The sequence below is a fragment of the Prenolepis imparis genome, unplaced genomic scaffold (assembly GCF_030444845.1).
Source record: "Prenolepis imparis isolate NDT839.2.m4 unplaced genomic scaffold, iyPreImpa1.0 SCAF_17, whole genome shotgun sequence".
Classification (NCBI taxonomy): domain Eukaryota; kingdom Metazoa; phylum Arthropoda; class Insecta; order Hymenoptera; family Formicidae; genus Prenolepis; species Prenolepis imparis.
In genome coordinates this window covers 1,374,725-1,399,759 of record NW_028141175.1, presented here as the reverse complement: position 1 = coordinate 1,399,759, position 25,035 = coordinate 1,374,725, and the positions used below count along the sequence as shown (strand labels likewise).

The 25,035-nt window shown below is 35.6% G+C and overlaps 2 protein-coding genes across 6 annotated transcripts in view; both read right to left on the bottom strand.

Annotated features, from left to right (window-relative positions):
• Positions 1–19,843, bottom strand: part of LOC145946583 (uncharacterized) — a 216,595-nt gene extending 196,752 nt beyond the window's left edge. For 4 of the 5 annotated variants that reach the window (XM_083056282.1, XM_083056285.1, XM_083056286.1 and 1 more), the window contains exons 1-2: positions 19,144–19,843; positions 16,841–16,885 (exon numbers count right to left, since the gene is read on the bottom strand). The gene's annotated coding sequence lies outside the window, so the exon portion shown is untranslated. Of the gene's footprint in view, positions 1–16,840; positions 16,974–19,143 lie in introns of those variants that run through there. The other variant, XM_083056283.1, reaches the window with a different exon arrangement.
• A 3,160-nt stretch (positions 19,844–23,003) lies between these two features.
• LOC145946580 (U11/U12 small nuclear ribonucleoprotein 48 kDa protein) lies at positions 23,004–25,035 on the bottom strand. The gene is made up of 5 exons (XM_083056279.1): positions 24,714–25,035; positions 24,473–24,641; positions 24,331–24,393; positions 23,850–23,994; positions 23,004–23,750 (listed from the first exon to the last, which is right to left on the bottom strand). The coding sequence occupies exons 1-5, from the start codon at positions 24,846–24,848 to the stop codon at positions 23,114–23,116; spliced, it is 1,149 nt and encodes a 382-aa protein (XP_082912405.1). The 5' UTR covers positions 24,849–25,035; the 3' UTR covers positions 23,004–23,113.

Sequence of the window (25,035 nt, the reverse complement as noted above, 5' to 3'; positions counted from 1 at the left end):
CAAATTTAAGCGCTTGAAAGTAGATTCGTATGCCCCAACATCATAAGTATAACTAACAGTAGGTCGTTATGTGTGTGATACGTTCGCGAATATTGCGTCATGTCGGGGAAGAAAACGCGAAAGTAAAGGTGGGATCGTTAGACCGCTATCCATCCGTCGAATCTCGACGGATAGGACGGAGAACGGCAGCGGCAACGGGGAATGACCGGAGCGGCCCGGGGGTGGTTGCAGTCGCTCGGATATACGGAGAGGTTCCGGACTGGTTTCGACTCCGAGTTGTATGTACCAAGGGGGTATCCATTAGGGACAGAAGTATTCGCGCGCGAGATATATCGACGTCGCCCCGGAGGATTTATCGTGACAGCGGCGCTTGAAGGGATTGTAAATCCCCGTTTGAGGATCGCTGATACCAAGTTTTATGTGGGACATTAGTTGGGTGGGGCGTGGCTGAATGGTGCGGAGTCGAGAATAGCGCTAGAGAGACGAAGAGGCGCAGAGGGGGACAGAAGAGCGGCGGAGAGGGAAGGGGGACTTTCGACCGTGGAAGAAAGAGGGCGAAGAGGAGAAGAGAGAAAGAGAGAACTGCCTGGGCGCAATAAATTAGCCCGAAATGAAAGACAAATCGCCTCCGAGCTGTCCGCCCGTTCGCCCGACGTGATAGAAGCTGCTATGCCGTTCCTTCTCCGTCTCCGTGTCTCGCTTTGCTTCCTTCCGTCCGTCTCGCTCACTTTCTCCTACGTTCAGGGGATATATACGTCCGATTGATCCTCTCACTCGCTCTCTCCACCTTCGCTCGCCGTGGACCGGTCCCCCAGGAGTAAGAAAAGAGACCGAGGCAGCGCTCGTCAGGCTTCCTCTCCTTCTCTCTTCCGTCGTTATTTCGCCTCCGCCCCCTTCTTTCGGCGTTACGTACCGCCGACCACCTTGATGGACGCCTGTCGACCCACCAGGGACCCACCTCGCCGCTGCCCACCGACCGACTTTGTCCACGTCGTGAGAATTCGCAAGGCGTCGATCTTCTTCCTTTGCCGGATACTTGCCTGGCAGGTGCACCATTTCGCCGCCGAAAGGATCGACAGTTTCCCTCAATTTTTGTTTTTTGTTTTTTTTTGTTTGCGACCAGAGCTGTTTTCGCACGCTGTGTGATTTTCTTCAAGCTGCAGCGTTCGCCAAATCAATCACTCAACGACTGCACCGGCCCGTGTGATCATGCCTCAAGGGAAACTCATTTGCCAAGAGAATTTTTAACGTTTCATAAATCGATCGAGAGAGGAATTGACAAGACTCGAGAATCAAAACCGACAAAGGCAAAAAAAATGAATAAAAGTATGATGAACGGGTACAAAATATTATTTTCCTATCTTTTTTGCTACGAAAAACGATATTTCGTAAAACTGCAAATGTAGATAAAATGATGCAAAAGAAAAAGATGGAATTTTAACTTTGCTAACGAATAAAGTGGACGCGCTGTGAACATCAAAATGTCGATGTTCCGGTGCACGTTGAGGGATGAGTTTTGAAACGACAATAATAAATAGATTACAGACCATGCGTTCATAGAGATAAATGCAATTATGTATCACCAAATTGCCCGTATAATTGAGTTATGTCACTTTATCGTATATGCATATGTGTGGCTTTATATAATTTCTCAAAATTTTCTCTAGCATATACGTATATAATATATATGTATACGAACTTTATAAAATTATTTTGATTACACAATTAAATACAAATTCATAAGGGACAGAAATCTGCCTCATTTTAATTAAATTGAGTGTTATACACAAACAAAAATAATTTTTTATTTATTAATAATATAGCCGTAACAATAAACGTAAAATATTTTTCTGCATTTATATAACATTGAAAATGTAATTTACCGAATCTCTAATTAAATCGATCCGTATTATTATGTGTGATAATTAAACTATCGTGAGATTGTAAGATCAAGGATATTGAAAAAGAAGAATCGACAATGTTAGTCTTCAGTTCCTGCTCTAGCTAAATTTCGCATGCTCTTATAGTGAGAATATAATCTATATACTATATGACAAAGGCAGCAGATGTGAAAGCAGACGCAAACGCGAGCCTCGCGGCATCCGTCTTTAATACCTGACATCTTGTCTACAAAGACTAGGAACGTCAATTAATTAGTTGGGTAGCTTCAACTCCTGTTGCGCAAACTGGAGGGAATGAGAAGCTCCAGGCCTCGCAAATTCTCTACATCTTCGACTTATTAACGAGATCTCCGTGATCAAAATATCTTTGCTGATCTTATTCATTTTCTTATCGCATCTGTTCTATTTCTACAGCTTTGTAAAGGCAAACGTAAAAAAAAAAAAAAAAAAAGAAAAAAAAGAATCTTACAAGCTTACAAACTAACAATATTGAAATTGTTATTTAATAGCCGTGCACATTTTGTAGAAATAAGATAAAAATACGCTATACGAGATGAATGCGTATAAATTTCAGAGAGAGCGAGCATACTATTTTTATCGTAACATCAAATTACAAATCGCAGTCTCATGGTATGCCGGTAGAATAGAGAAGCGGGTGAAAGGAGGATAAAAGTAGAAGAGTCAAAGACGGGGATGGATCAAGTACGCTTCGAGAATTGCGGGAGCGACAGATACGGTTATCGTCCTGCAATACAATCAGCGAAGTTTCCACGGATGGCAGGCAATAAAGCTTTATGTATATTACAAGGTCCATGCAACGATACTGCTCGTACGTGAGCCTTTCATCAAAGCGTTTCTCATCGCTCGATCTTTTTTCAGACAAGGAGAAAGAACTTTGCCGAGCAAAATGGATTGAATAAAGGTACGACGTGTGTTTCTCTCGTGTGGACGCTTAAAAAAACCTCTCTAATACATTCTCTCGCGTGTTGACTTACGAATCGATAAACTGTTTGCCGTATTGATAAGATGACAACCAAATTTTTAATTTAGATTCTTGTTCTTTTCTTTTTATATAGAATTGGTATTTTATTTTGAAAACGTACGATCTGAAATATCGAGACTTTATTGTAAATATTTAAGGCTCCTGGGTGCTCATCGCGGCCATATTGGATTGTGACGTCAGAGGCGTGAAAGCACACGCTGAAAATTCTTAGATGCCATTTTTTAATGAAAAGATATTTCGATTAAACAGCACTTCAGATGGCCTTAGCACACTCTTAAAAACCCCCGAAAACTATCCTTTTCCCTTTATAATCAATCAACATCTGTAAAATGATCGAGATATGAGACTGACATGCGGAATGACTGCGCATGTGCAAAGACCAGACGGACTGGGCTTCATAATATTACATTTTACAGCTGTTGATTGATTATAAAGGAGAAAGGATAGTTTTCGGGGTTTTTTAAGAGTGTGCTAAAGCCATCTGAAGTGCTGTTTCATCGAAATATTTTTTTATTTTGAAATGGCATCTAAGAAATTTTAGCGTGTGTTTTCTCGCCTCTGACGTTACGATTTCGACATGGTCGGAAAGGAGCCAGGAGCCTTAATGCAGAGATTTGCGTAAATCGAAGAGCCGATTGAAATCTACGAGGATACGTTCACATCAAATATACGTATTCATAAATAGCCATGTCCAATATTATCGCGGAACGGAGAAAAAAAAAGATTCGATCGGTGCGTTAAAAATGCATATTCTCCGGCATATAACGAGACACGCTAATTTTACAAAAAGCTCATCCTCGCCGTTCGGCCGAAGGCTGCCGACAGAATAACTCATAGGGCCGGTAGCAGCGGCACCAGCAGGACGGTCACTGTTGGCGAATGTCTGTGGCGAAATGAACGTTTTAATTCCCCTCCATAAAAGCCAACGACAAATCAAACGACTTTGACATGATTAACTGGCGGGCATAAATATCGGTATCAATGCACGTGCACGTGCAATGACGCGTCGCGCCATGTCTGCGACTATCTCTCTTTCTTTCTCTCTCTCTCTCTCTCTCTCTCTCTCTCTCTCTCTCTCTCTCTCTCTCTCTCTCTCTCTCTCTCTCTCTCTCTCTCTCTCTCTCTCTCTCTTTTTATTGTCCCTCTCGTCCCTCCCTATTCAACCCTCCCTCCCTCCCTCCCTCTCACTCTCTCTCTCTCTCTCATACACACAACCCTTGCGTTCGCGTCTGGTTCGACGCATTTTCTCCTTTTCGTCGAGCAAAAACGGCCGCACCGGCGCGCAGATGCCTGGATATTAAATATACAATGAATTAGCCGTGTGCGCGTTGCCTGCCATTAAGATGGAAAGAGGAGAAGGAGAGAAAGGAGGATGTATATGGACGTGGCCGGAGCGCGCGCGAGAGATCGAATGCAACGGCGATTGTATGCAAATGCGGGCCGTGAGTTCGATCGGGGCCCGACGTTTCCACTTCGAGAAGGGGTACGTATGCACCACCCGTACCTCCCGCCTCGCGCCTTGTTTATGCGCGCGAGCTCGCCGGGTTATTCCAACCATGTCGTGCAAACGCGAGAAGGGACTAGTTCGTGTGCGCGACCGGGTAATAGATTATGTGTAACGCAGTTAATTGGCGGACCCCGCGCAAGAACGGAAAAACCGCGTTCTCCTTTAGCATCTTCGATATTTTCGTCTCGCTTCTCTCGCGGAATCAATGGTAGAGTATCGTTATTCTGAGCGAACAAAATTATCAAACCGGATACAGCTGATAAACGCGACAAAATATTTTTTTTTCAAACTGCGCAAGTTTTGATTAATAAATATTTTTAAATTTTACGATTATATTTATAATTTTTTGTTGTGGAATTTTCTTTTCGCACATTAATTCATTACTTAATTTCACACAATTGGTTATGATTATATAGTTTGAGATACATATATATACTAGAAAACCATTTGCTTCCAGTCTTTCGGATATTATATATATTAAAGAGCGATTATTGTTTTTATTTCTAATCGTACATACTTAAGACCTCGTCGTCATTCCACAGAATCGCTTGTCTCGATTATCTCTGAATCCGGATGCCGGATAGACAAACACACCATATACAAATGATCACAATATCACTATGTGTAAACCGAAATCAACCAATTAAATCAATGACTAGTTCTACGTTCATAAACACAAATAACTCGGAATTTTACGATCTCGACCTGTCGAAAGATATTTACGATATGGCACACTTTTTGGCGCGCAATTTCCACCACGTCATCTGCATCGTCACGACATCTTGAAACATATCCCGAAAACCACTTCACACAGGAAGGGTGCAATCGTTCGAGGGGTAACTGGATTCGAAACATTGAATTTAATTATTGAAATACGACAATAGTATGCATGATTAGAAAAGATTATTGATTTTTCTACTCGCGACTCGATCTAATTCAAACTCGTCGAATATAAAGTAGGGTTTCTATATTAAATTTCTATATTAACGTTCATCACTTCCGATTTGCTTCAAAATTTACAATTAGATATATGATATTTTCAAGCCAGACAAACAATATGTTGTCTTCGGGAAAAATCCGTCAAGTGGCGTTTTTCCCTAAAGACAACATATTATTTGCCCGACTTAAAAACATCATATATCTTTGTAGACCAAAAAGAAGCTTCCTGTAAATTTTGAAGCAAATCGGAGATGATGACGTTAATATAGAAATTTACCAAAGATAAAATCAATATTTAATCACATATACTTTTTTCTCCAATTCTACAGTATATTATTTAATTAGATATCATACAGAGAGAGAGAGAGAGAGAGAGAGAGAGAGAGAGAGAGAGAGAGAGAGAGAGAGAGAGAGAGAGAGAGAGAGAGAGAAGGCAAGATATTTTTGAAGATTTTTCTATTCTTTATTCTATAAAAGAGAAACAGTTGCACATGATTTATGAAAGATGAGAAAAAACCTTTTTTTTTCTTTTTCAAGATGTTTGGAAACAAATATATGTACGTTTATCGATATATGTGTTGAAAATCTACCTCTCATCTTTTTTGACTTGTGTAAAGATTATCATCATTTTACATATTCGATGCAATCGTAGCAAAATATTTTTTATTTTGTGTCTTTCTCTCAAGATATACATTTGCAAATATTCGTCTTATTTTGAGATATGCTTATTATTTTATATTTTTTAATAATATTATTATTTCTTATTCATCTTTTATATACATACAACACATTAAATGACTACAATTTTAAATGTTAATTTCTTCATAAATGTTTTAATATTCTTTCGCATATCAAGTAATAAGGATCGCTATAACGGATACAAATAAATGAAATTACAGCAGCTTCAACGTAACTATATCTGCTATTTCCTTCACCTGTGTAACGATCTTTTCGGAATGTCCAAAAGAAGGTTGTTTGCATCCCAACAAATGGCGTAGCAAAAAAATAACGCAAAAACGTTGAGCGAATAGCGTGCAAACATTGCAATTCCCACGAATTCACGCTGCTTCGAGTCAATAGCGGCGGCTTTAATTAAAGTGAAATTATGCAAAGAAACGTATCTGCAAACGAATACTGTCAGTTCGAACGCACATTATCGAAAGAACCGGATTTCAGTTTTAACGTGGCCTCTCCTGGAAAGAGCGTTCATTAAAACCGTCATCATGAGAGCATAGCCCTCTTTGGATTTATTTTTTTGACGAATATAATTTGATGAGTCGTATAAACATTATTTAATGCATATTTATCGCGGTGAATTAATTAACTCATTAGCAAAATTATAGTCTAGAGTTATTATTCGTCTTGTATCTGTAACGAAACGACTTGTATCTTTTTAGAAAATCGACAGGGGAAAACCAACAGTCAGTTATTGACACATTAATTAGGAGCGATCGTTAAAGTCACAACAATTTTCGCGACGATAAATCGAGCGCGGCCGCGAGTATTCCCGACTTCTCTTCGAATAGAAGAAAAGAAGAATCACTAGCTGCCGTGAATCAAAACGACAGCTACAAAAGGCAAGACAAAGTGCCTTTTCGCCGTGAGAGAACCAAATTCGCGTGCGAATCGCGCGGATGTTTCCGTCGGCGTCTCCGATGAGAGGGCAGAGAGGCAAGGGACAAGGGTGAGCGCGGGCAGAAGGAGTACAGAATGAATGAAAGAGCGAGATAGAGCGAGTCGCGGAAGAGAGTCGCGAGGATATGAGAGAGAGAGGGAGAGGGAGAGGGAGAGGGAGAGAGAGACGAGAGAGCGAAATGGCTCTCGACTGCCGCTACCAGACAAAGAAGCCCGTCAAGCACGATGATGGACGCCTTCATGAACGACCCTACGGAGCCCCGTACATCACTTTTATTACCGCCGTCCTCATTTTCATATTTCATATTTACATTTCTAGACCGCCGTAAATCAGCGAATTTATGGGTAATTAGGCCTTTGTGCCGTGTGGACCCACACCGCGCCGAGGGCTCAGGGCTTATCGAACGATACGGAGAGCCGCCGGCGGCTTATACCGCATAGAGAGGGTGGACTTTTCCCTTTCGCACCCCCCTCAGCATCGTCGACAGTGCGATTCACCGCGTCGTCGTCCTTTACCCCGCGGAGAAACGAACAGAATGACTTTTCCCGACGAATTCTCGCTCGGCACACAAGGTCCTCTCCTCGCCTCTCCTCGACAGAGGGATTCCAAACTTTGTGCGCGGCGAGAAGGAGGTTGCCAAGTTTCTGCGAGTAATAAAAATCTAAGGCAGATTGGAAGGATTGTTCAATTTTATTTACCACGATGTCCGCCGCAGAACGTGTTAAAACTTTTACACTCTCTTCGTTAAGGTGTGCCTCGTAGTTACCTATCGCGTGATGCACTTTCAAGATTTGCTCGCGGCGAATTCTTCCAAGCGTGAGATTGATTGTGCGTAAAGAAGTTCGTTGCGCTTCATTTAGCGAATTAATGAGACAAAAAACCACAAGCAACGTTTAACTAAGAAATCTGCATATGATTTAACTCGACGCAAAAATAACTTTGAAAAATGTATAGACTTTATACACGCATCTTTTCTCTCTGATGAGAGAGAAGTTAAATGATTGATTATTTGTAAACTTTTAGAACGATTATTAATTTGTTAAAATATTAAAAAATTATATGTACACATATATCACACATACACGCGCTTCAGAGATTGTTCAGTTTGAATTATTATTCCATCACTACTCTCACAAAAAGATAAAAAATATATAAAATTCTAATTTTTTAATATTTCCTACACAAGAAATCCCACTTCTCGGTTTTCGGAAAGTTATTGTATTATATTATAGTATAATATATATATATGTTGCTCTGAATAATACACGATCGTGATTGAAAGATAAATTTTCGCGGGTCAAACTTATCTTGCATATTTGCAGCGGCAGACCGGATCTTATGACGGTTTCACGGAAGGCATCGGAAGTTCATGTCGATGAACAGGAGCTATTTCGAGTTCCTCAGCGTTGCTCGAGAAGAAGGTACCGACGTTGTTAGCAGCGAGCTACGAGCCGTTGAGCGTATTACGGCCTCATAAAGGTCTCCGTTAATATTTAATAGTGCGTTTTAATGGTGCACGCAGGTGCGAGTACATCGTGTCATCTATACTTTCCGCCCTTCGCGTGCATTCTAAGTATCTGTTAATGACGGCTTACAACGAAATGGCCAAGTTCCCTCTCCTTCGGATGTTCTTTCTAGCTGACTCGCTACATTGATGCAGAAGTTTACCCTCGCGATTCGGTTGTTGTAGCATTATGATCCTTCTTAAATTATGATTTTATGATTTTGGCGAGAATCGTGTCGTTGCGGAAATGGCGGTTTTCACTCTGTCTCTCTTTTTCTCTCTCTCTCTCTCAACCCTCTTATATTTAATCTACTTTACTTATACTATACTTATCTACTTTTATTATTTAATACGTGGCACGGAATATTCTTCTTAAGTCTTAAAATGATAGTGAGAGCATAGTCAAATTTTAAGATTAATTATTAAGCATTCAAATAATATTACTCGTATAAAGTTGAGAGACAGGGGCCGTTTTTAGAAAATCTTATCAATTTCTGTTAAACGTTTAATAAAAAATAAGCCCGACTAATTAAAATTAGCACAATATCTAAGATCTATACGTTTCAATTAAAAATTAAAATATTAATCGCGTCAAGGCGTTGATTTGTCATATAATGTTCACTTGTATCTTCATTTATAAATTGCGCATCAAATCTTCATAACATATTTATATTACATCCAAACAATGTGTTCAATTGTGCCAAGTATTGATCAATATTGATAACTGTATGTAACGATACATTAGCATCGGAACATCCGCATTTATCGCATGCAAATTATTTGATTCGTATTGCAATATTCGGCAAACCGTCTCTAAACATTTGTTGAATGTTTATCTGGTGCATTAGCAGCTTACAGTGCATATCTAAATGCAACCACTCGCCCAGTACTTGTCAAGCCGAGATAGGTAATGCATTGTATAGATCATGTGACGCGTATGACAATGTAATAATTCATATCAACGTGATAATTCCATTATTGAATATGACAAAAACAAAATTTATTAAATAAATATGAAGCATTTGTGTGTTCGTTCTCTATATTTTTAATAAATAAATACGTTTGCAATTGTATGGAAATAGCTAAACCTTTCGTGGCACATAACTTAACAATTTTACTAAAATTTTATTAATGTGAAATATTTTATCATCATATGCAGTGTAATGTCCACGTTAATCATGGTAATATCTATTGTAGCACAATGTGAAGCAGAGTCTACACTCTCTACCAACTATAAGTCTGAAAATTATTTTATATCTTGACACAAAAAACTTTCATATCACAAACGTGACATGTGTAATCTAAAAACACAGAAAAGACAATCTCTCACACACTGTGCGACCATCGGTGCTACGAGAGATTAAACGCCGATCATTCGCGTCGATGGAATATTTGACGAATGGCCGTATCCGTCCGGGGCCGGCCTAAATCAAGTGTATCAACGTCTCGTAGCCGTCAATGCCTTGGATAAGCTATCGGCCGAACAAACGCGTTGTCGCGACGTAATTCCGCGCCCCGAAGCCACTCCGAGTGAATTATACGCACGATTGTCGTGCGATATAACATATAACACGCAACGAAAGCGTGATGAACAATCGGCGAAGCTGCCTCGTCGCTTCGCTTGACGCCTTCGCGTTCCGATGGATTCGACACGCGCGGCTCTTTGATTAGAGTCCCGCCTGACGTATTCCACGTATGCACACAAGAATAACAATCAATTGTTCTCCGATGTGTACAGTCGTGGTCAGTGAGGTTGCGACACTTATTTATATTTATTGAATTTAATGTTTATTTATTATAAATTATCCATGACATTTAAATTTATATTACACACTATCCGCAAATTTGACATCATGATCATTTATCGCGCATAAGCACATGACAATGATTCGGATCCTGAATTTTACTGCATATTTATATAAAATCATTTTTAAAAAAAGTGTCGCAACCTCTGTGTCGAAGACTGTACTTTATCGCCGTCTTGTATTTATATCCCCGACATCTCTCGCGTCCCGCGTATATTTCATCGATCAGTCATTCGCTTGTGTGTATACGAGTGTACGTATATAAGCCGGCCGACTAATTCAAAATCACTCGTCCCCGACGCCCTCGGCGTTTAATCCCCGCGAGCGAATTAATCTCGTCGTTTGTGCCAATCATTCTTTCGGTAATTTACGACCGATATTCCGCGCGATGACGTGATCGCAATCAGTTGAGTCCTATAACAACCGATTCGAAACGATTCGAATAGTTGATTTCCCCTTCCTATTTTCTACGATTATACGATTATTCTTTTTTTTGTTTATGTGCATGATATATATATATATATATATAAGTACGAGATGATTTGCGCGTATTAGAAGTCGGTGCTTCTCTATCTTAATGAGACCTGTTTGTCGCTTAAAGTTTCCAAAGCTTCATAGGGTGGCAGAAGCGTGCAAATCGGAACGGTGATTCTCTCCCTTAAACCCTTTAATTAGTAGTCATAAATTATAGCAATACAGGTTGATAATGCTTCGCGCTCGGTTAATTTATCCTTCGAATTACACTCGCTGAACCGATCCCAAAGTTTTGCATAATCGTCGTTATTCCATCGCGATAATGTCTTTCTATTAAACAACTTTTCGCGCGGGAGACGCCTCCTGACTCTTTACGCGTGATGGTTTGGATAGTAATCAGTGATATATTGCACATTTATATAATTTATGCGGTATGATACAAATCGCAAAATGTGTCGCAGATTTATTACATTTCCTTCCATTTACCGATAACGTAGCAATTGTTTCTCATCGAAGGTTTTCGCACGCAAGTGGATGTATAAATATCTTTTTAAATAGTTTTTTAATTTTCAATTAAAATTATCAAAATAAAATTTACATGAAAATAAAGATTAAATATTGCTTATTTATTTGCATTTAAAATTATATTTGAAATTCAGTTTGTAAAACAGAAACTTGATTTTTAATTGTTTACAAATTATTGTTTTTAAGTTATATTGACTCGATTTTTTATTAAAATAAAATTGACTCCAGATTAATCAATGAATTTATTATGAAGAAAGCGTGTAGATACAAAACAAATTCTTCAACAAATTATTGAGGTTCTAAAGAGGCATCAAAGTAAAGAAAAATTTAATATGAACAAAGAGAGAAAAAATATAAATTATAAGAGTATGAAAATATAAATTAAAAAATATTTGTGTCTGCATCTAAATTTTTTGAATTTTGAAACGTCATTTGCATCTATCAATTGGAAAGTTATTCCTTATATTATACACATGTCGTAGCGCTAGTCATTATAAATTATACATTAATCATCAAGATAATCAAATCGCGTCAGGATTCCTAAAGAGTGGACGTAATGTGCGTATATTTACTTTAGTACCCACCTGTTGCAGTAACCTAGTTTCTTACGTACACCCACTGGAAACTTTTTAAACTTACCAAGGATCCTTTTAAATTCCTGATCTTACATGACGTTTAAGAACGCGGAATTAACTAAGTATGTAGTCATATAAAAGTAAATGCATACGCAACTTTCTTTCTTTTTTCTATAACTATACGTACCAAAATTCTAGCAAACAAATCCGGTAATACTAAAACTAAAGAAGAGCTCCGTCCTTTCTGATTTTGCAGAAATTTTATATTCTCTATTATTATGCGTAAAACACGAATATGTAAATTAAAATTGTTGCCCATAAGTAGGAAAAAAGTTACGGTAGGGGGGGGGGGGGGGGCGAATTTTAATTTACAGATTCGTGTTTTACGCACAAAAATACACAATATTGTAAAGTTTCGGAAAATCGGAAAGGACGAAAGCTCTCCTTCGGTATTACCTAAAATCCTTACAGTTTATTACTACTTTAGGTAAATTTCTATATTAACGCCATCACTTCCGATTTGCTTCAAAATTTACATGAAGCTTCTTTTTAGTCTACAATTAAGATATATGATGTTTTCAAGCCGGGCAAACAATATGTTGTCTTTGAGAAAAATCATCAAGTGGCGTTTTTCCCTAAAGACAACATATTGTTTGCCCGGCTTAAAAACATCATATATCTTTGTAGATCAAAAATAAGCTTCCTGTCAATTTTGCAGCAAATCGGAGGTGATGACGTTAATATAGACCTTTCGAGTATATAAAAGCATTTACGATTCCAAAAATATTACTTTTCCCAGGGATTATCGTTGTCATCCAAATCTATCAAACATAAGTCGCAATAAAAACATATCTGATCTAAACCTATGGAATAAAAATCCTGCCTCCGCTAATTGCTTCTTAGGGTAATATTTCGTTCGAGACCATGATGCAAAACTTTGAAGATGAGCTTGATAAAAGCGACATTTTTAGGATGCATACTACACGGAATGCAGTAAGGTAAGAATATTAAGAACAATATTGAGGTCTCAAATACTTCCATATTTCGTTTGTTTTTCGTAATTTGCAACATAAAAAAACTGCTAAGTAATTTATTCATTTGTTCCACAGTATATCAATATCTGCAGAATTAAGTGTTTAATTATCGCTATGTAAGAATGTTTAAAATTTTATGTGTGTAAAAAAAGAGTAAAATTTCCCACAAAACATCAATGTATACGACGCTGTAAATCTACTGCATTATAGTAAATTCCTTCGCTTCTATTTGTTTTTCTTTTCGGAATATATATATCAAGAAGAATATCTGCAGGAGTTTTGTCACAAAGAGACAAAATGTTTGGGTTTCGTAATAGATGGATTTTCAGATTGTACATATTGAACTATTTCTAGAGTTGCTTAATTTTATATGCTTTTTCTGTATGCATATAATTAAAAAAATTAATGCGCAAGTATAATACAACGCGAACTAGTTCTATAATGCGAAATATAGTTCAGTTTTGTATGCAAGTTAAATTTCAATTAATAATATCATGTTTCAATTTTATTTTTATTTATCTTGTTTCTAACATCAACTTTTTCTTAACTAACTGTGTGCGATTAAGCTATCAATAACAGTTTCATATTGACATAGAAATTGATCGAATAAATATTATAAATTATAAAATATTCGTAATATAAATTTATCGTTAAAGTATGAATTAAAATAATGAACTGTGTGTTCAATGGTTTTAATAGTTTAGTGACAAAAAATCGACATTATTCTTTTTTCATTATACTCCGAGATTGAGCAATTATTTTAATAAATTTGATATAAAAATGAGCAATACTTATATGATGATTTAGTAAAAGATTTGATACATTAAAAGATGTGTATACATTTATTTCCTACACTCGTAGAAAATGCTCGAAACTACACGATATATATTCGCGTGTTTAAGTACATGTACGAATTTGTACGAGTAACTAAAAGCCAAAAATCTCCGCGATAAGAAAATCGATGACAGCTCGACATGTAATTTCAAACCTCGAGATGCGATGTACGATACCTAAAACCATTGAAAATTGTGAAAAAAAATGTCGGCATATCGAGTTTCAATTTTTGTTTACCTATCGAAGAACCGAAGCCGAGCCGGTGCTCGCTCGCCGAGCGTGCCATATAAGGACTAAAGGCTCATTCAGATAGGACGCGTCAAGCGTCAAGCAGCGAGCAGCAACCAATAAGCGAGGCAATATTTTTTACGCCATTGCTAATATTACCTCGCTTATTGGTTGTTGAATGATTGCTGCTCGCTGCTTGACGCTTGACGCGTCCTATCTGAATGAGCCTTAAGAGATAAGGGCTGCTTTCGCGAGAAAATCAAAATGATCATGTGCTGTGATTGGTCAAATCTGAAATTTCACTGAATTTCATTTAAATTGAACTGAATGATATTCAGTGAAATTTCAGATTTGACCAATCACAGCACAGGATCATTTTGATTTTCTCGCGAAAGCAGCCAAGATAAGCGCAAGAAAGACGGAAGAAAGGGAATAGAGAAAGATGCAAGAAAAAAAGTCGCTCGAGCTCGAGTCCGCGTGGACGCGAATAAAAAAAATGAGACGCGACGAAGAATGAAAAGGATAGAAAGAAGAAAATTCGAAACGCCAACAAGACGCGATGTTTCACCAATAAAATGAGATGTTTTACGAGTGAAATAAATTTAGATTTTTCTATTGGATTGAACGATTTTGGATTATTATGGTCATCGCTCGATGACTCCGCGCAGATTTTTCGATCGATTTTTTTTTCCGCGTGTATTATTTAGGTCATAAAATTCGTCGATAAATCGTTAAATGCACGTGCCATGCAGATCACATGCATCTCCTAAACCACGATTTTTCAATTAAACTATGAGAATAAAATGATTATGATTATTGGCAAGCGATAATTCTCGCGGATTAATTACACTGAAAGGAAATTTGTTAACTTGACTAAACCTTTCAACTAAGTATTATTTTGTTAATTGAACATACAGAAATATTTAAATTAAATATAACATATTAAATCTAACAAAACGTATATTTCACTTAAATACTAATACATGTTCAATTAACAAAAGAGTAATTTAGTTGAAAGGTTTAGTCAAGTTAACAAATTTTTTTTTGTCATATGTACACATTAATACATATGCTAAGAAAACCCTTGTCCTTTCTATTCTCTTTTTTAAATAACGATTTTAATATTTATACAACTCCACTTATCGACTAAATTTTATATAATTATATAAAAAATTGCGATGTATTAAAAACTTTACTGATACCCTGCATGTATATGCATATCAGTTTATAATTAATAAAACGCATACAGGAACTAAAACAAAACTTAAATTGAAAAGATTAGTATTGAAATACATGATACGACAATTAAATGAGTCAATGTTAACGTAATAAACGTTTATAGAGATAAAGACAGATCGCGTCGATTTACAACACAACACGTTGCGCTCTGTCGGGCTTCGACACGCGTGTGTAACTGAATACTTGTATATAAGAATTCATTTTCTATATTAACGTCATCATTTGCGATTTGCTTCAAAATTTACATGAAGCTTCTTTTTGATCTACAAAGATATAAGATGTTTTTAAACCGGGCAAATAATATGTTGTCTTTAGGAAAAAACGCCACTTGACGATTTTTCCCAAAGACAACATATGGTTTGCCCGGCTTGAAAACATTGCTTCTTAGAGTAATATTTCGTTCGAGATGCAAAACTTTGAAGATGAGCTTGATAAAAGCGACATTTTTAGGATGCATGCTACACGGAATATATACATATACACGGAATGCAGTAAGGTAAGAATATTAAGAACAATATTGAGGTCTCAAATACTTCCATATTTCGTTTGTTTTTCGTAATTTGCAACATAAAAAACTGCTAAGTAATTTATTCATTTGTTCCACAGTATATCAATATCTGCAGAATTAAGTGTTTAATTATCGCTATGTAAGAATGTTTAAAATTTTGTGTTTAAAATGTGTGTAAAAATAAAGTAAAATTTCTCACAAAACATCAATGTTAACGACGCTGTAAGTCTACCGCATTATAGTAAATTCTTTCGCATCTATTTGTTTCTCTTTTCGGAATATATACATATATATCAAGAAGAATATCTGCAGGAGTCTTGTCACAAAGAGGCAAAATGTTTGTGTTTCGTAATAGATGGATTTTGAGATTGTACATATTGAGCTATTTCTAGAGTTGCTTAATTTTATATTTTTTTTCTGTCCGCATATAATTAAAAAAATTAATGCGCAAGTTTAATGCGAACTAGTTTTATAATGCGAAATAGTTCAGTTTTGTATGCAAGTTAAATTTTCAATTAATAATATCATGTTTCAATTTTATTTTTATTTATCTTGTTTCTAACATCAACTTTTTGTTAACTAACTGTGTGCGATCAAGCTATCAATAAGTTTCATATTGACATAGAAATTGATCGAATAAATATTATAAATTATAAAATATTCGTAATATAAATTTATCGTTAAAGTATGAATTAAAATAATGAATTGTGTGTTCAATAGTTTTAATAGTTTAGTGAGAAAAAATCGACATTACTCTTTTTTCATTACTCCGAGATTGAGCAATTATCTTTATAAATTTGATATTATAAAAAAGAGCAGAACTTTGGACGATTTAGTAAAAATTTTGGCTTATCAACCGTAAAGAAATACTCATATATTCGAGATAAAATCGGTAACAAAATAAAAAAAGTTAAAATAGCAATTAAGTGTTACTCAGAACAAGGATGCATATACATCATTTTATCATATAATTCCTTAAATTTTTTTTTATATAAAGTTAACGTATAATTTCTTAACTCTTTTTTCGGAATTGCGCTCTAGTTAATTTCTGGTTTTGGATTAATCTACATGTAATGTATATACATACAGATAATGATATATGTATATGTATACATGCAATACACTCACCGATACGATGCGTAGCAGCGGAGCTCTATAGTACAAAGCGTTGATCTATAACATACAAAAAACACGAATTATATATAAAATAGTTTTCAAAATAATTGATATTGAAAAAAGTGAATAATGCGCAATGAAACCTTTATTCCTACCGTAAAATATATTTAATAAAATTACGTATAAAAATTATTAAATTTTTTAATAATTTTTTAGATTTAAATTCATATAAAATATAATCAAATTTAATTTTTAATAAGTAAGTTAAATAATTATAAATTGTATAAACAATATTAAAATTATATTTCGTCGAATAAATTAGATATATATTTAAATATGTATAAAATATAGTTTTCATATAAAAAAATTGTGTATTATTATCAGAATTTTATTGTAATTTATTTATTAAAAATTATTCAAAAAGTTATCGCAAATTTTCGAATGTCAAGTCGAAAAATTTCTATGTCCCGCTGAATAAATAATTTTTAAAAGTTCTGATAATCAGGCTCGGAGCATTAATAGTTATTGATAGAACACAAAAAAATGTGGAAACCGCGTGTCTCTATTTATTATAGTTTCCGAAATATCGATTTTTATCACTTTTATCACTTTTACGTCGGGCCAGAAATTTTTCTGTTCCGATGAATAAAAATTTTTTTTAAGTTTCGATAGTTTTGTTGATAATTTTGGGTAGCACCACACGAGTTTTACCAATAACTATTAATGCTCGAAACGCTAGGATTGATTAATAAAAAGTTACCGCAAATTTTCGTATGACAGGTCGACTTTAAATTTCTGGCCCGACGTAAAAGTGGTAAAAGTGAAAAAAATCGATATTTCGGAAACTATAATAGATAGAGCCATGCGGTTTCCACGTTTTTTCTAGTTCTATCAATAACTATTAATGCTCCAAGCCTCATTATCAGAACAGTTAAACAATTTTTTTGCAAGGTCGAAAAATTTCCAAGTCCCGCTAAATAAAAATTTTTTTAAAGGTTCTGATAATCAGGCTCGGAGCATTAATAGTTATTGATAGAACTAGAAAAAACGTGGAAACCGCGTGGCTCTATCTATTATAGTTTCCGAAATATCGATTTTTATCACTTTTACCACTTTTACGTCGGGCCAGAAATTTTTCTGTTCCGATGAATAAAAATTTTTTTTAAGTTTCGATAGTTTTGTTGATAATTTTGGGTAGCACCATACGAGTTTTACCAATAACTATTAATGCTCGAAACGCTAGGATTGATTAATAAAAAGTTATCGCAAATTTTCGTATGACAGGTCGACTTTAAATTTCTGGCCCGACGTAAAAGTGGTAAAAGTGAAAAAAATCGATATTTCGGAAACTATAATAGATAGAGCCATGCGGTTTCCACGTTTTTTCTAGTTCTATCAATAACTATTAATGCTCCAAGCCTCATTATCAGAACAGTTAAACAATTTTTTTGCAAGGTCGAAAAATTTCCAAGTCCCGCTAAATAAAAATTTTTTTAAAGGTTCTGATAATCAGGCTCGGAGCATTAATAGTTATTGATAGAACACAAAAAAACGTGGAAACCGCGTGTCTCTATTTATTATAGTTTCCGAAATATCGATTTTTATCACTTTTACCACTTTTACGTCGGGCCAGAAATTTTTCTATGTTCCGATGAATAAAAATTTTTTTTAAGTTTCGATAGTTTTGTTGATAATTTTGGGTAGCACCACACGAGTTTTATCAATAACTATTAATGCTCGAAACGCTAGGATTAATTAATAAAAAGTTATCGCAAATTTTCGTATGACAGGTCGACTTTAAATTTCTGGCCCGACGTAAAAGTGGTAAAAGTGATAAAAATCGATATCTCGGAAACTATAATAGATACAACCATGCGGTTTTCACGTTTTTTGTTTTCTTATCGAGTACGATTCAGAACACTAACGTTTTTTATTAGAACTTGATATTTTAGAAATATCTTCGATATTGAAGGTACGTTTATCTAAAAATTGCAGAGCTCTTTCAAAAAATAATCAGAAACTATATAACTATTTAAACGAACCTTAAAACTCTGCTCAGAACTATTGGAACTCGATGTGTAAAAAAAATGTTAAGTTGGCACCCCTATTTTTTGAAACTGATTTTCGTTATCGTAATGAACGGAACTATTTTTAAAAATTGTCAAGAACTCTTCCTATGGTTCTAAATAACTCAGAACTCTTAACAGAACTATGATAGCATAGCATAGGGGTGCCAACTTCATACATCCGATGAACGAGTAATTATTATAATTTTGCAAGTAATAATAAACGAAATAAGTTATAAATCTACTTACGACAAGGTTGCTCCGTCGTTGCCCGATGCCACCCCGGGCCTCCTCCTCGTAGAAGCTTCGAAACACTTGTATTCGCGTTACTTTTTTTCGTTCGCGCGACGCGCGGCGACGCCCGGATTTTAGATATCACATTTTCGACGCGTTTCGGTAAAACGCGAGAATCGCGAGAACTTATTCACGCGTGAATAGAACAGATGCTCATTTTCACGTCGCTGCTTTTTTGGAGGCCCACTCATCGGAGGGCCTCATCGAACGACGATGATGCGGCAACTCCCCCGCGACGAACTCAGGAGTCGCCACGATTCCCGAATTGGCGCTACGTTCACACTATATTTTATATATACAATATTTCCGAACACAATGTAGAATGCTGCCGCGACGAGCGGCGACGTCCGGGTTTCAACTATCACAATCTTCGACGCGTTTCGGTAAAACGCGAGAAACGCGAGAGCTTTTTCGCGCACGACCGATGCTCTATTTTCGCGTCGCCGCTTTTTTCAAGGCCAACTTCTCGGAGAGCCTTATCGAACGACGTTGGCGACTTCCCCGCGACGCACTCAGGAGTCGCCGATATTCCCGAATTGACGCTATATTTTATATATACTTCCGAACACGATCTAGAATGCTGCCTTCTAGTGCACTTTTGAATTGTTGATGGTCAACGGTCGCGCGCTCATCGCCGGGCCACGAAAGTACGAGTATCAATTAGTGTCTTTACGCCGTTAATTATCGTATAACTCCGATCCCGTCGCGTGTATCGACATCGCGATCCCGATCGCACGCGCGAAATTGATCTCGTCGGCCGTGAATCTCGTGTGACGGTTCGTTTATTACTGGTGCTGGTCAGTGCCAGTTCTGGGACGCGCAACACGTCGCGACAAGATGGCCAAGTTGGAATGTAGGGGGAGGGGGGAGAGGGTCGCCGAGCCGAGCTCGCACGTACGCCGCTACCCCTCCCCCCCTCCCGCCGCCACCAAACGACTTCGATCTTGGCGTATTGCGTCTCGAAATTGCCACTAGAAAACGAACACGTTACGCGAGATTTCCGGCCGACGAGATCAATTTTGCACGTGCGATCGCGATCACGATGTCGGTACACGCGACGCGATCGGATTTATATGATAATTAACGGTGCAAAGACACTAATTAATACTCGTACTTTCGTAGACCGGCGATGAGCATGCGGACCGTTGATCACGAACAATTGAAAAGTGCAGTAGAGTAGAAGGCAGCATTATAGATTGTGTTCGGAAATATATTTACCTCGCACGAAGAGCTCGATTGACCAATCAGGACTGAGAGATCCTCGGTCTCTGATTGATCGGTCAAATGCTGCATTTTGGTGAATATATTTCAGAACACAATCTAGAATGCTGCCCTCTAATGCACAACGGTCGCGCGCTCATCGTCGATCCACGAAGGTACGATTATTAATTAGTATTTTCACGTAGTTAATTATCCGATCGCGTCCCGTGTACTGATATCGCGATTGCCAGTCTGTGGTCTGTGCCAGTTACGGACTACGGAACGTGCAACACGCCGCGACAAGATGGCCAAATTGGAGTGGTGGGGGTTGCTGCCGACCCCCTCCATTCCACTCGGCCATCTTGTCGCGACGTGTTGCACGTTCCGTAACTGGCTCTGACCTGCACCAGTAATAAACGAACCGTTACACTTAGATTCCCGGCCGACGAGATCAATTTCGCGCGTGCGATCGAGATCGCGATGTCGATACACGCGACGGGATCGGAGTTATACGATAATTAACGGCGTAAAGACACTAATTTAATTAATACTCGTACTTTCGTGGCTCGGCGATGAGCGCGCGACCGTTGATGAACAATTCAAAAGTGCACTAGAAGGCAGCATTCTAGATCGTGTTCGAAAGTATATATAAAATATAGCGTCAATTCGGGAATATCGGCGACTCCTGAGTGCGTCGCGGGGAAGTCGCCAACGTCGTTCGATAAGGCTCTCCGAGAAGTTGGCCTTGAAAAAAGCGGCGACGCGAAAATGGAGCATCGGTCGTGCGCGAAGAAGCTCTCGCGTTTCTCGCGTTTTACGCGTCGAAGATTGTGATAGTTAAAACCCGGGCGTCGCCGCTCGTCGCGAATGAAATAAAGTAACGCGAGTGCAAGTGTTTCGAAGTGTCTTCTGCAGAGAGGAGGAGGAGGCCCGGGGTGGCATCGGGCAACGACGGAGCAACCTTGTCGTAAGTAGAATTATAACTTATTTCGTTTATTATTTATTACTTGCAAAATTATAATAATTACTCGTTCATCTCCGCGATAACGATTCATTTTACATTAATGTATGTATAATATAATGCAAAGGATGGATTTTGCATATTTTACTTTTCAAAACTTTTAATAACTTTTAATAATTTTTAATAAATAAATTACAATAAAATTCTGATAATAATACACACAATTTTTTATATGAAAACTATATTTTATCATATTTTATACATATTTAAATATATATATCTAATTTATTCGACGAAATATAATTTAAATATTGTTTATACAATTTATAATTATTTAACTTACTTTTAAAAAATTAAATTTTATTATATTTTATATAAATTTAGATGTAAAAAATTATTAAAAAATTTAATAATTTTTATACGTAATTTTATTAAATATATTTTACGGTAGGAATAAAAGTTTCATTGCGCATTATTGACTTTTTTAAATATTAATTATTTTGAAAACTTTTATATATAATTTGTGGTTTTTGTATGTTATAGATCAACGCTTTGTATAGAGCTGCTACGCATCGTATCGGTGAGTGTATTGCATGTATATATATATACTTATAACATTATCTGTATGTATGTACATTATATGTAGATTAATTCAAAACCAGAAATTAACCAGAGCGCAATTCCGAAAAAAGAGTTAAGAAATTATACGTTAACTTTATATAAAAAAAGATTTAAGAAATTATATGATAAAATGATGTATATGCATCTTGTTCTGAGTAACACTTAATTGCTATTTTTACTTTTTTTATTTTGTTACCGATTTTATCTCGAATATATATATGAGTATTTCTCTATGGTTGATAAGCCAAATTTTTTACTATATCGTCCAAAATGCTGCTCTTTTTTATAATATCAAATTTATAAAGATAATTGCTCAATCTCGGAGTAACGAAAATAGAGTAATATCGATTTTTTGTCACTAAACTATTAAAACTATTGAACACACAATTCATTATTTTAACTCATACTTTAACGATAAATTTATATTACGAATAATTTTAAAATTTATAATATCTATTCGATCAATTTCTATGTCAATATGAAACTGTTATATTGATATAGCTTAATCGCACACAGTAAGTTAACAAAAAGTTGATGTTAGAAACATGATAAATAAAAATAAAATTGAAACATGATATTATTAATTGAAATTTAACTTGCATACAAAACTGAACTATATTTCGCATTATAGAACTAGTTCGCGTTGTTATACTTGCGCATTAATTTTTTTAATTATATGCGGACAGAAAAAGCATATAAAATTAAGCAACTCTAGAAATAGCTCAATATGTACCATCTCAAAATCCATCTATTACGAAACACAAATTTTGTCTCTTTGTGACAAAACTCCTGCAGATATTCTTCTCTTGATATACCCCCATATTTTCCTAAATGACCTAAATTATATTATATTATAGTTCTCATCCAATATATATATATGAATCAAATATATATGAATCGTATATAAATTTTTATTTTCATATGAAATAAAAAATATTTGATGCAATAAACTAAACGGAATTTTTAAGTATAATTATAATTAAAAAAATATATTTGATCGACAATGACAGAGAATGATATTTTATTAAATAAATAATATTCATGCTAGATTTATTTCAAGATTATTATATAACTATTACGACTCACTTGACATACATGAAACTTTTAAAATATACCTATCTTTTCATTCTTAAAATTTACTTATTAATAATCTTTATTTTTCTTTTTTCGTTTATGATCACTATGTGTTGAATGTCTTTCCAATGATTTGTCACGATCCTGAGATTTATGTTTTTTTTCACGATGTCTATCTTTATGTCTGTCTCTGCTTCGATGTTTAGGTTTTTTATGTGATTTTCGATCCCTCGAATGGAATGATTTTATATGTTCAGTATGTCTATGTTTTCTATATGTTTCATCTGAATATTTTTCATGCCGGTCTCGGTCTCTTGATCGATGATAATTTTTTTCTTCCGAATGCTCTCTTTTTAAATCATCTCTTTTGTTATTGTAATGGTCATTTCTTTCTCTGGAGTGCAAATCATCAAAATTTCGTGAGGAAGTATGAAATGCCTTATATAAACGTTCTGTTCTATCTTGCATCGTTTCGTGATTTGAATCGTCTGGTTCAGTAGTTTGAACATGGTCTGAATTATTTTGCTCACACATGTAATCTGTATACATCTCCATTTGTTGATTAATCACTTCTCTGAGTATTTCAACATGAGATTTCTTATTTGTATGAACACCTTTATGTTTTGCTCTACGTCTTTTCAAATTGCGTTCTTGTACTAACAATTCCAAGAAAGATAATTCCTTGTCTTTTTTCTCTTGGTGTTTTCTGAAATAATTTTGATAGTTATTTATAAATATAAATACAAATTAAACATAAATATATATATATATATATATATATATATAAATTATATATTAAACTTACAAATTATCAATGACTGCAATGTCCTGTCCAATGTCTGGTTTGGCAGTATTAGAGATGGCATAATCATATAGTGCTTTTCTCTCATCGCTGGTGAAATCTGTGAGAAGTCTATCAGATGTACGTGGTATTAACCGCCCACCTATACCTATTATCAAGTGTCAAGAATTCATATTTTTCGAAATTATAACAATTATAGAACAATTAAAACATAACTGCTTTCTTGCAATTAAAAAAATTAAAAAAAATAGCTTCAGTTTTTATCAATTATATTACTATATAGAAAAATGACACAAATATTTTAAATTGTAAGTATTACAATATATCCATTTTAATTGCTTTTGTATAACTAAATATTGAGTAAAGGATATGTAAAAGGATATATTGATTCCACACCAAGTATAATACTCATAACTCGCTGCAAAAAATTCCATCATCATTTGAAATTTATAAAAATGCATATACTTTCTATGTTTTTACTAACCAGTTTGCATCGCTGGATTTTGTTCTTTAGCTTTCCTTAGAATTTCATCTTGCACGTGTTCATCTACAACAAACATTTCATGAATGTAGTATAACATACTGTTTCTAAAAGATAAAGCATTTACTCTCTGAAATTTGCTTACCAAATTTTATACTAAACGAGGAATCTGTTGATAAAATTGGCTCCGATAATGGGACATTCAATTTTCCGTAACCTTCAGCTTTCCATTGACAAGAGACGAGATGATTATTGAGAGATCCTTCAGTTAATTGATGGGATGGATCATATGGACATGTAAAATATTCTGTGTCCTATGTAAATAAATCATAGTTAAGAAATAGTATAATAATATCTTTATAATAGTAATTTAAAATCATGCTTACAATATTTGCCATTGTGTTCTCCATTGTCCAGCCTAAGGTTTCAACGATATTGGCAATTTCTTTGTTAACTGCATCAGTGAAATTCTTTAGCTCCTCCAATTGTTGTTTACGGGAATCACTTATATTTATTGACATATTAATCTCTTGATCGAGTATTTTGCACAGTAAATTAAATTATGATTAAGCACTTAAAATTCTTTCATCAAATACGAAGTGTTTGTTGATTTTGTTGCACTTGGATTAACTTTATGTTAAATTTTATATTCAGAAATAGTCAAAGTAAATTAGGTTATGATAGGTTATGGTTCAGTCATTTACAATA